This window comes from Pseudophryne corroboree, chromosome 5 (genome assembly GCF_028390025.1).
Source record: "Pseudophryne corroboree isolate aPseCor3 chromosome 5, aPseCor3.hap2, whole genome shotgun sequence".
Classification (NCBI taxonomy): domain Eukaryota; kingdom Metazoa; phylum Chordata; class Amphibia; order Anura; family Myobatrachidae; genus Pseudophryne; species Pseudophryne corroboree.
In genome coordinates, this window is record NC_086448.1 from 65,674,986 (window position 1) to 65,687,493 (window position 12,508).

Genomic DNA, 12,508 nt, shown 5'->3' on the forward strand with positions numbered 1-12,508 from the left:
CGTGGAGGAGGGGCAGTGTTCGCCGGGTTGATACTAGGAGGAACCACCGGGGAATACAAGGTGCTATAGGTAATTATGGACTGCATCACATAATGGAAACGGAATGGTACTTACGATAAAAGTAAGAAGGTCTCCAGACTGGTGGAAACAGGCATCCCAACTGGACAAAGGGAAATCCTTTCGATATCAGATTGGGAAAATTCTAACACTGAGGAACAGTGTCAGGAAGGTTGTGTTCCCAAAGAAGTACGTTGTATGCCGTTAAAGGTTGGAACCTTGGGCCACATATAGGACACCGGTGTAGGCACAGGAGAGTCTTTGAGGAAAACCAGTCCAGTGCCGGGCGGACTATGCGCGTACCTCAACATTAGGAAGGAACTCGCAGCCGAAAAGTGATTAAAAAGAGCACATACAAAGATGGGCAGAACTTCATCATTCAACCGTGTCCGCTATTTTCATTCCGGGAGCCCTATATGGGGAAGCGGACTTTTCTCAAGTTGACACACCATTCAGGGAAATGAATGGGCTCTACACCCGGAGGGTTCTGGATTTCGGTAAATTAGAGGTGTTTGCCAGAGATATATCTCATGGAGTTTTTTTCGGAACAACAAAGTGCTCACATAGGGGTCAAGAACAATGGATACCAGAGTGATCTTTGTGGATGTCTTATCGGTGAATTGAGACTTTCTTCTGGTTTATATGTTTCTCCAATCACTCTATTGCCCAGGGTGGTGAGAAGGCTAAACAGGAAAACCAGCAGAGAATGGCAATGGATACTCCTTTTCTTCCCTAACGTCCAGACCTACTGACGCAGGGTCCTTGTTATCACAGACATCTGGATCTACTGCCTTTGATAGCATGGCCTTGAAACATTTATCCTGAAGGTAATAGGATATTTGCAACAGGTGATTTAAACAGAGTTCAGAGCAAGGAAACCTTCCTTAGCTCACCTTTATCGACAAATATGGCAAGCCTATGTTCAAGCTTGCAGTGAGTTGGATCCTAGATCTTTTCAGAGTTCTGGGGTCTTGGCATATTTTCGGACACGAATTAATAAAGCTTTGAAGATGGCTTCCTTGGAAAAGCAAGGGTCGGCATTGACTGTAAGGTTCCAAAACTAAATCAACTTACAGGATGTGCGTACAGTTTTCCAGGTCATGCGACGCATTCAGTCTCTGATTGTTCTTCCTACGGTGCAGTGGGACTTGTGTTAGTCTTGAAAGCCCTTCAAGTTGCCCATTTTGAACCATTTGTTAAAATGGATCATAAATTTGTTTCTACTGACTAACGGTGTCAGCTAGAGGAATATCAGACTTAGGGGCATAGTCATGTTGTTACCCATTTCTGATCTTTTTATCCACATAAACCATCTCTCAGAATTAGATCTGGGTATTTTTTCAAGGTGGTGACTAAGTTCTACCTTAACAAGGAAATTGTTGTCCCGGTTTTTCAGGTTCCGGGCCTCGCTGTGGGAGATGCCTCACTAGACGTGATCCTTGTATAAGGGATCTACGTGGATAATACCAGTGCCATCAGGAAAAGAGACTCTCTCTTAATTCTCTTTGGATTTCACAAGATAGGATGGCCAGCAGTTGCTGGGGGTGTAGTATGGCTGACCGGCGGTCAGGAAGCCACCGGTCAGCATACTGACGCCGGGATCCCGGCAGCATACCGACTTCGGGATCCCGGCGGGGAGGGGCGAGTGCGGCAAGCCCCTTGCGGGCTCGCTGCGTTCTCCACGCTGCGGGCTCGGTGGCGACCTGCGGTCGCCACGGGTTCTATTCCCACTCTATGGGTGTCGTGGACACCCACGAGTAGAAATAGTCCCTGTTGGTCGGCATGCCGACCATCGGGATAGTCAGGGTCGGGATGCTGGAGGAGGTCATGTGACTGTCGGTCTCCCGACCGCCAGTTACATGAATACCACCCGTTGCTGGCAAGATATCTTCAGATGACTATTTCAGAAGCATATTCTCTAACCTGATCTCCCTATTCTGGCTAATGTCTATGTTCATTCTACCCGTAAGGTAGGTCCTTTTTGGGCAGCACAATGTGATGCCTAAATAGAACGAGTATGTAAGGCAGCCATATGGTCTTCCGTTTACACATTCAATAAGACATTATGCCTTGGATACCTTTGCCTCTCACAATGCTGAACTCGGGCGAACAATTCTCCTATGCATCAGGAGCGTCCCCACCACTAAACTGCTTTGGGAAATCCCATTGTTATCCTGTGGATAACCTGTGGACCCTGCCGGAGAAATATACGTTATGGTAAGTACTTACCGTTGATAACGGTATTTCTCCTAAGTCCACAGGTTCAACAGGGATCCCACCCTGACGCACCTGATTTGAGGATCCTTTTTACTCACTAACCTCTTCCTTCTTGTACGGAAGTGTGTACATGTGTGTTCTTCTCGCCTGATTAGGGTTCTACATGATGCTCCTGCCTTCTGCTTTGGAATACAACTGATTTGCCTGAGCCAGGGGGCAGGGATATATGGATGGGCCCGTTGCATGCTGGGAGGCCAGAAAGCTTTTGATCGATTGGTGCCAATCCGCCGACGCTCCATCATATCCCATTGTTATCCTGTGGAACCTGTGGACTTAGGAGAAATACCGTTATCAACGGTAAGTTCTTACCATAACGTATATTTCTATGAGATCGGCTGAAATAATGGCTACACACCCCTATAGACGATCGCCTCCGTTGTCCGTGAATCATTCACTGCCCCTTGTTTTATGCAACACTCAAAACTCATCCAGGTTACATCTTTGAAAACGGAGTCATTGTAACCCGTAGCAACCCATCTTATTCCCACAGTTGTTTTTTTACAGCAGCTTTGAAAATGACTTTACCTGTCAAGCACTTTTCATAAATGTCCCCTTGGCTGTCCTTAGAGCAAGTTTTCTTTTTAAAAGCTTTTTAAAGCTCCGATACCAGCATGCTGAGAACCTGCCCTTGCACCAAGTGGATAATTGAAATATTATTTTTCTTTTCTCTGGTCTGTACAACTGTAAGTATTACTGTGCATTGTGAGATCCCTCTTAAATTTTTTCCTGCGCCTTAATCGACACCTTTTCGAAAATACCAATAATCCAGACACGTTTGCTCGTGTCCTGATTCCGCCAATGTTCAGCTCTCATCCGGCTGCCTCTCAGGTCTTTAAGTGCAGATTGTAACTTGTGATGCATGTTGACTCTATTCCTGGCCTCATTGATTTGATCTTTAACTTTTTTTTTTCTTTTTTTTTTCTCCTTTCCTTCCCTCTGAGATAAACCTTGAGGAGCATCTTACAAAGAGGACACAGTGTCTGTAATGGGTTTTGTGATAATGAATTTAGGATAGGAAGGGTCAGTTATCAACAAGCTTTATAGATCAAGAGGGTTCATTTGTACAAAGACATGAAAGGTCACTGGGATTAAGTTAAAATCAGATATTTGGATCTTTAAAATCAAATCGTTAGCAATTTTCGAAGTGCTTTTGAGCTCGTGTTCCTGGTTTAAAATACAGTAGGACTCGGTTGCAACTTTTCACAAAGCATAATAGATATATGAACAAAACAAAAAATTCACCTGCTTACTTTTTATGTCGAACTTTTTTTTTTCTTTTCTTTTTTTATGGTTTATCGTCGTTTGTTGTGGTTTTATTTTATTACTTTTGTATGTTTTTATATATATATATAGATATATAGATATATATATATATATATAGATATATATATATATAGATATATTTTTTAACATTTGGTTTTTAATTTCTTTTTCCACTTTTCCCCAGAAGAATTGTTTTAGAGGAAGACGAAAAAGTTCACAGTTACACCTTGAGGACTCCGAAGAGGTCAAGAAGGAGAAACTACCTGCAGATTCCACGAGGCAGCCCGAGCACCAGCCCGAACACACTCAGCGGAGTGATCTTTTGTCGGTAATGTGAACACTTTGCACATTTACTAAAGCTAGTCCCAAGCTTGGTTACTCTTGGTAACGCTGTACTGACACAGGGTTGCTGATCCTGTAATATCGCTGCCCTGCAGATGTACCGCATTGTTGTTGCCCGTTTTGGCATGCTACCGTTAGATGTTGTACAATACGGATGCACAATGTTTTTTGTTTACAGTGCACGAAACCTGCACAAGATTCTCATAGTTGATACCATGAAAAAAAAAAAAAAAATTGTTTATCTTCTAAATGTTCTGATCTAATGGAATTTTAGCGTGTTTCCTAAATACTGTCTCGGCAGCTGCTTGGTTGTGTGATTTTCATTGATGTAGAAAATTTCATGAAAACAAAAAATAACAAAAATGTAATAAAATTTGTTTGGTAAATTGAGCATTTTATTTGTTAGGATTCTGTATAAGTTTGTGCATCATCGTTTAGTTTTCTGATGTTTATATGTCTTATGGTTTATCTTTAAAGCAGGCCTGTGACTGTGCTCTCCCAGTGTTTTATTTTGCTTTGCTATATATTGCCTTATGCGTTCTGTATTTAACACGTAATAGAGCATTTTATTAAACAAGCCGTGTTGTCTAAAGGGAATGCCTCCTTGAGCCCATTAAGCAATAAAAGTACTCTGCAATGAGCATGGTGTAATTTGAGAGCTTTACTTGGAAGCAGAGTCAGCCTGCCCATTAGAGTGCAAGCCTCCATGGCCAGTTTCCTATGCACTAGGCAGCTGTGCGTGTGACCTCAAGAGAGATCTCTCCAACTCAGACCCCCCCACCCCCCACCCCCAACTACCATGTCGTAACCAATTTAGCATCGATGGGGACCTCTAATAAGTCTACGTACATGAGTATCTGAATTTTCATCAAAATAAAATGCATCAGTTTCTTGCGTAAGATTGTTTCCTGGGTTTTCACAGTAAAAATATAAATATTTTCAATGAACTATCATTTTGTAACACAGAGTGGGTAGTTCACAGTGAATATTGATGTAAAAAGACAATAGCTTTCAAGTTGACAGCTTCCATATCTATAATAACAATAATGAGATGGGTATATTAGGACTATTCTTAGGGCTGTACTAACTCCTGAGGATCTATGCAGGACCGACATGGTTTATGGTGGTCCTATATGCGTGTTTAAGTCTGTATTGCACCAAATAGATTTTAAACATCCTTTGTGACAATTACGGATTGCAAATACAAACAGTAATTGCATAATAAACAAAAATAGTGACCTGTCAGGTAGGAAAGGTCATTGTGCAGAACTGTTTCAGCTGATCTTTTTTTTTTTTTTTATTCTACAAAACATTTTAATATATTAATACCATTCCATTATAATGACGCCAAGAAGAATAAACAATGAGCGCCCTCAGAACATGAAAATGTTGAAAGAGGAGTGTGCTACTGCACAAACTCCAGTCGTCATGTTCTCCAGGTAGGCTTCAGTCTTTAACCCAAAATGGCCACCAAGAACCCTACTGAGCATGTGCTGGAGCCATCTTGAGACTGTATTTGACATGGTGGAAGACAGAATTTTCCTGCTTAGCTCCCATGAGATAACTTCTTTTCAGGGCTGCCTAAAGCATCCCCACCTGTTAGTGACCTGCTCTGCAGGCACCAACTTACAAACTGAGCTCCAGTGCCCGGAGGCGGGGTTATAGAGGAGGTGGTGAAGTGCATTCTGGGAACAGTCAAAGCTTTAGCCTGTTGGTGCCTCGGATCAAGATCCAACTCTACACTCCCCGATGTATTTCCTGTGGAATTCCAGTGTACCCTGCTGCAGAAACAATTATATATATATTTAAATAGATAGATAGATAGATAGAACGAACAGAGCACACCATTCTACTATACTCCCTTCTGTGGATCTGGTGGATCACTGATCTGTCTGGCGGCCTCATGCTGCACTCCACTTTGCTACACTACCTTCTATGTTGGTATTGCAGAGTTACGCAGGCACACACCAGCAGATGGCTCAAACTATGAACAGCACAGTTACTTAACCAGTGGTGCTGGTTTATTTATAGATAGATGGAATAGCTGTACTCACTGTTACATATACAGTGGTGATGGAGCGAAATTGGGTTGCATACAACTCACTAGGCGGTGAGTGTATACTGCAACAGGGTGGAGGAGCAGATATACTACAACAGCTTTATAGAGCTTTTTAAGAAGACTTCAAGGGCCACAGCACTGTTAGTCATTCTGACATTCTGTGCTGCGGCTCCATCACCTCCCCCAGCAGCGCTGCATACTCCCACGGCCTGGTTCCCCGGTACTTGCAGGGGTGGCGCAACGGTCTTCAGGCACACTCCGCTGACACTCTCCTGGATCGCGTGGCTGCACATCAGGGAGTAGGTAAGAGGGTCCCCCAGGTGGGACCCGCCGGTAATTCGCGGCCCGGTCGCGGTCCTAGAAGATGGACCGCGCTGCTGGCGTGGACACTGTACTGCACAGGGACCCCACTATATCCACCAGGGCAGGGAGCACAGTTCGGATTTACTAAAATCCGTTTTACATAGGCTCCACAGTACCATGTGGTGAGGATCAGCATAGGGGATAAGGCGCTGACCTGTTGCCCTCCCCCAGCTTCGGGCGCCATCTACTGCTGGTGTTCCTGTCTGGAGCTGCATTTCACTCTCCCTCACTCCCTGACAGAGATTTTGGCGCCATCTTTACACAAGTAGCTGGGCTGATCTCTGGGATTGCAGGGCACTGTCTCCTCTGTAAAACCGCCTGTCTCATCAGCGCTGTGCATTTACAGGCGATTAAGTATTCTACATGTCATTTTAGACAGTGTTCGTTAAGAACATGTGTACTGCTATCTGAATATTTAGTACAAGTATTCTGTGATATACATCCAGTATCTACTGTGCATTGTTATATCTATATACATACATATCTATATGTAGTTTTACTAGTCCAGTGCAGTTTTATTGTTTATCTGTAATAACTTGTGCATTGTACCTGTGACTGAGTGTGCCTGTAGCTGCTGCGTGGATTTCATTCTAGTGTATCATACGTCTTGCTATTGCTATATTCTGTACCCTGGGGGGCTAGGTGCGTCAGGGTCTTATATATATATATATATATATATATATATATATATATATATATATATATATATATATATATATATATATATATATATATATATATATATATCATCATGCAGTGCTGTCACCACGGATTTACCTGAGGGGGAAGTTTTAGCTGATGGTTCAGGCACTGGGTGCCATACATCTCCCAGTCAGCCTGCGGCCAATCATGACCCACCTTGGGCAGCGTTCTCCAGTATGCTAAACACGCTTGTGACACGTCTTACGCCCCCTGTGGGACCTCCTGTGCCATTGCAGCCACATAATGTCCCTGTAGTTAATCCGCCTTGGGCGGACACACGGTTTACCCAGTTATAACAATTAAATCAATCTTTGGTTAGACAAAAGTCTACCCCACGCCCTTCTGGGGTCAAGGGGTCATCTAAGCGGGCCATTTCTTCCTCACAATCCACTAATATTTCGGATAATTCTTCTGATGAGGATGGGGAATATACTGATTGTCAGACACTGATAGAGTCGCGTCTGATGAGGAATCTACAACCCAGGTTGATGTTCCTGACCTAGTGGAGGCTTCTCCAAATTGATGATGAGATCGATCCGACTACTGCGTCTAAGAAACCTGATAAGTTCAAACGTCAGAAGGTCACTAAAGTAGTCTTACCATATTCTGACCATTTAATTGACATATGTCAGGAATCGTGGTCGTCTCCAGGAAAGAAAGTTTTCCTGTCTAATAAGATGCTAGCTCGTTATCCTATCCCTGCGGAGTTGAGTAACAAATGGGAAACTCCACCGCCGTTGGACTCTATTGTGGTGTCATCTACTCTGCCTGTCACCACTGTCGCCTCACTAAAGGAACTGATGGATAAGCATGTGGAGGGATGCGTGAAGTCTATTTACTCTCTTACCGGTGCTGTACATAAACCCACTATAGCAGCCTCCTGGGCCACGAAAGGAATTGAAGCATGGGTTCAGGCAATTGAGAACAAGCTGCCTCAGGATATTTCTGACACTGCCAGGCAATATCTGTCTCATATTACTACAGCATCCCACTATATTCAGGAGATGGCCTCTGAGGCAGGTGTAATGGCAGTCAAGGCGTTTACTACGTCTATACTGGCTGGCCGAATTCTGTGATTAAGGTCCTGGAAAGTGGACCTAGACTCTAAAGAGACCTTGGATGTACTCCCTTTTAAGGGAGACATCCTTTTTGGGGAGGATCTGAATAAGATCGTGATTGACTTGACAACTGCTAAGACTGCATTTCTCCCAAGTACCACTTTTCGTTCCTCTTGACCTCGAGGGAAAGCAACAGCTCAGGCGTACCCGAGACAGGCTAGTACTTCCAAAACCACTAAGCCCAAAGCAAAACAATCCTGGGCCGCCCGTCAGCCTGTTTCCAAACAAGACAAGCCTGCTATATGACAGGGCGGGCCACCCCCTGGGGGACCCCGGGGTGGGAAGCCGACTTCTGCAGTTTGCCCAGGCCTGGTTAAAGACCACTTCGGACGCCTGGTTGCGGGAACTTGTCTCTCACAGGTACGCAATCTCTTTCAAGAGACGTCCCCCTCGCCAGTTCTGCTTGACGATTATCCCTTCGGATCCATTTAAAGCGCAAGTTCTACACTTGGTTGTGCAATCCCTCCTGGGCACAGGAGTGGTATTGCCAGTACCTCTGTCCCAGAGAGGCAGGGGATACTATTCGACCCTATTTCTAGTTCCGAAGCCAAATGGGTCCTTCCGGCCTATACTCAACCTCAAAGCATTGAACAAATTTGTGAGAGTGTCCAAATTCCGTATGGAAACTCTGTGCTCTATTGTACTGGCCATGGAACCCGAAAACTATATGGTATCCCTGGACATACAGGATGCTTACCTGCATATACCTATTGCCGTCTCGCATCAACAATATCCGCGGTTTGTTATTGGCAACCTCCATTATCAGTTCCAGGCTCTGCCATTCGGACTGGCCACAGCCCTTCGGATCTTCATCAAGGTCATGGCCATGATGATGGCCCTTCGCCATGGTCAGGGAATCGGGATCCTGCCGTATCTGGACGACTTGCTGATCCTGCCGAACTCCCAAGATGTTCTCAGTCATCTGGAACTGACGGTCCAATTCCTACAGGACCACGGGTGGCTCATCAACTGGAAAAAGTCCTCGCCGGTCCCTGCTCGGAGCATGGTGCACCTGGGGACACAGAGCCAGAGATTGTTTCCCGTCTCCAGAGAAAGTCCTGAAGCTTCCAAGTGGGACGGCCTGCCCCATCGGATCAGGTCTCAAATGATCTCCTTGACTCCGGAGGTTCGTCTGTCACTGAGCTGGTGGCCTCAGGGCCAGCAGTTGAGCAGGGGTCGTCCCTTCTGGATCTCCAACTGGGTCCTCCTGACAACGGACGCAAGTCTGCGGTGTTGGAGCAACACTCTCTCCAGGGTCGGTGGACCAGGGAGGAATCTTTCCTACCAATAAGCATTCTGGAATTGCAGGCAGTGTTCAATGCGTTGACGCTTGTCCTGCCTCTGGTACAGAACAGGCCTGTTCGAGTACATCAGACAACACCACCACGGTGGCGTACATAAATCATCAAGGCGGCACTCGAAGCCGCATGGCAATGTTGGAAGTATCAAAAATTTTCCGTTGGGCGGAACGCCATCTGCCAGCAATATCGGCAGTGTTCATTCCCGGAGTCCTCAACTGGGAAGGAAATTTACTCAGTTGTCAGGACGTTCACGCCGGAGAGTGGAGTCTTCATCCGGAAGTCTTTCAACTCCTAGTGGACAAGTGGGGCCTACCAGATGTAGACCTGATGGCGTCTCGACACAATCACAAGGTTCCGGTCTTCGAATCAATGACAAGGGATCCTCAAGCGGCGTTCGTGGACACACTGTCAATTCCATGGAACTTGCGGCTGCCATACGTGTTCCCTCCAGCGTCACTCCTGCCCAGGGTACTACGGAAGTTCAAGCAAGAGAGAGGAATACTACTTCTAATGGCTCCAGCGTGGCCCAGACGGCAATGGTTCTCAGACCTGCAAGGTCTATCAATAGAGTGTTCTCTTCTGCTTCCTCAACGCCCAGACCTCCTCGGTCATGGTCCTTGTGTCTATCCCGACCTGGCCAGACTGGCTTTGATGGCGTGGCTCTTGAAGTTTCACTCCTGAGGGTTAAAGGATTCACCGAGGCGGCTATTCAAACTATGTTGAAGGCCCGCAAATCGGCTTCTGCACGGATTTATTACAGGGTCTGGGACTCTTACTTCACATGGTGTGCTGCTAAGAATTATGATGCCTATTCGTTCAGAACTTCCAGGCTTTGGGCTTTTCTGCAACAAGGCCTAGATTTAGGCCGCCTTCTGGCCTCCATCAAGGTTCATATATCTGCCTTGTCGGTGTGGTTTCAGAGAAGAATCGCGTCTATTCCTGATGTTCATACTTTCACTCAAAGTGTTTTATGTATTCAGACTCCGTATGTCCCTCCTGTGGCTCCGTGGGATCTGTCTTTTGTTTTAAATGCCCTACAAGAGTCTCCATTTGAACCTCTTGAGTCTGTGGACCTTAAATGCCTTACGCTTAAGGTCGTGTTTCTGCTGGCTGTTGCCTCTGCTAGGAAGGTGTCGGACTTAGGCGCTTTTACCTGTCGTCCACCCTTTTTGATTTTTCACCGTGATTGGGCAGTTCTTTGAACTCGCCCTGGCTATCTACCTAAAGTGGTATTTTCTTTCCATCTTAACCAAGAGATTGTGGTTCCGGCTTTTATCTCTTCTGGTTTGTCTTTCAAAGAACGGTCTTTGGATGTGGTACAGGCTCTCCGTATCTACGTGTAGAGGACTGCCTCTATCCGGAGGTCAGATACCCTTTTTGTTCTTTTTGGTTTTCACAAATGTGGCTGGCCTGCGAATAAGCAAACCTTGGCCAGATGGATTAGAATGGTGATTGCACAAGCTTATGCGCAGGCTGGACTCCCAGCTTCTGCTGCTATTAAAGCCCATTCTACTCTGTATGTTGGACCTTCTTGGGCAGCCCGCCGAGGCGCTTCCGCTGAACAATTGTGCAAGGCGGCTACGTGGTTCTCCGTGAACACGTTCAGTAGGTTCTATGCCTTTGATACTTCCGCCTCCCAGGATGCTTTCTTTGGACGCCGGGCTCTTGTGCCCTCTACGGTGCGTCCCCTCCCATGAGGAACTGCTATAGGACATCCCCAATGTATTCCCTGTGGAATCCCAGTGTACCCCGCTGCAGAAAAGGAGATTTATGGTAGACTTACCATAGCTAAATCTCTTTCTGCGAGGTACACTGGTTTCCACAGGGCGCCCACCCTGACGCACTTAGCTTTTTTGGGTTTGTATGGCATTAGCCGCTGGTCCCTTCTCCTGTCGTGAGAATGTGGTTCTATGTGACTAACATCTGGTGTCTCTTTTACCTGCTACTGCATTGGACTGGTTAACGAAACTGAGCTCCAGTGCCCGGAGGCGGGGTTATAGAGGAGGCGGTGCAGTGCATCCTGGGAACAGTGATAGCTTTAACCTGTTGGTGCCTCAGATCAAGATCCAACTCTACACCCCCCTATATATTCCGTGTGGAATCCAGTGTACCACGCAGAAAATATAAATCTCCTTTTTATGGTATTTGTGCTGCAAAAATAAGCCATCTTTAGGATGCCCTGTGTGAGGTGATTCAGTAGTATGTAGAAACACCTTTTGCAGTATTAAATTTACGTAATAGTTATTTTTTTAAGTTTATAGCATGTGAAGAACATTGGCCTACTCCTTCACTGCTTCACTTCAATGACCTTTGAGGGCATTTGCTTATGCTCAGCTCTGTTAAAGTTTTGCGACAACATTCACAGTAGGGTTGAGGTCTGGAGGTTATTGGACACATGGTCTCACATTTACCTCTAGACCACACTAGAGCAAAGATGAGTTCATGATAAAGTCCAAGATTGTAAGGTGTCCAGATTCTTCTGCTCTCAAACAGCCCAAAGTAACCTCTCCTCCACCATGATTGATGGTCGGTATAAGGTTCCTGTGGGGATGCTCTGTATTTTTATTTTACTAAACATGGCGGTGTGCATTAAGACCAAAACTGTACCATGTTTGTCTGTAGGACATTGTTGCATGGGGTCTTGTATATCAATTATATACAACTTTGCAAACCTAAGCTGTACTACAGCTTAGGGAGGAGTTTTCTGCTGGCTACTTCTCCATCACAGCCATACTCATTCAGTCAGCTTTAACATTTGCTATATTGGCAGAGACCAGTAGAGCCATGAATACGCCTCTGAGTTCTTTTGTATCTCTATCATACGATCTAATCTTTCCTGGGAAGTTTGGTGGCAGTTTCCAACATTCTCACCATTGGAGGCTTCAAATTGTGTGGAAATGGCCTTATAACCTCTTTATTTATTTTTTTACTGATATTCTATACACACACACGCGTGCGCACACATTGCAGGTGTGTAGTACAAAATGTCTACATTACAATATTGACATGGTCTGAATGTTGATATT

General features: G+C 45.3%; 1 protein-coding gene across 6 annotated transcripts in view; it reads left to right on the top strand.

Moving 5' to 3' along the window:
* Positions 1–12,508, top strand: part of PHF14 (PHD finger protein 14) — a 469,633-nt gene that overhangs the window by 189,141 nt on the left and 267,984 nt on the right. For 5 of the 6 annotated variants that reach the window (XR_010177576.1, XM_063921311.1, XM_063921313.1 and 2 more), the window contains one exon: positions 3,782–3,925. Coding sequence is in view for 5 of the 6 variants with exons in the window: in XM_063921311.1 (XP_063777381.1) it covers positions 3,782–3,925 (144 nt within the window). In the remaining variant the exon portion in view is untranslated. The remainder of the gene's footprint in view (positions 1–3,781; positions 3,926–12,508) is intronic. The other variant, XM_063921312.1, reaches the window with a different exon arrangement.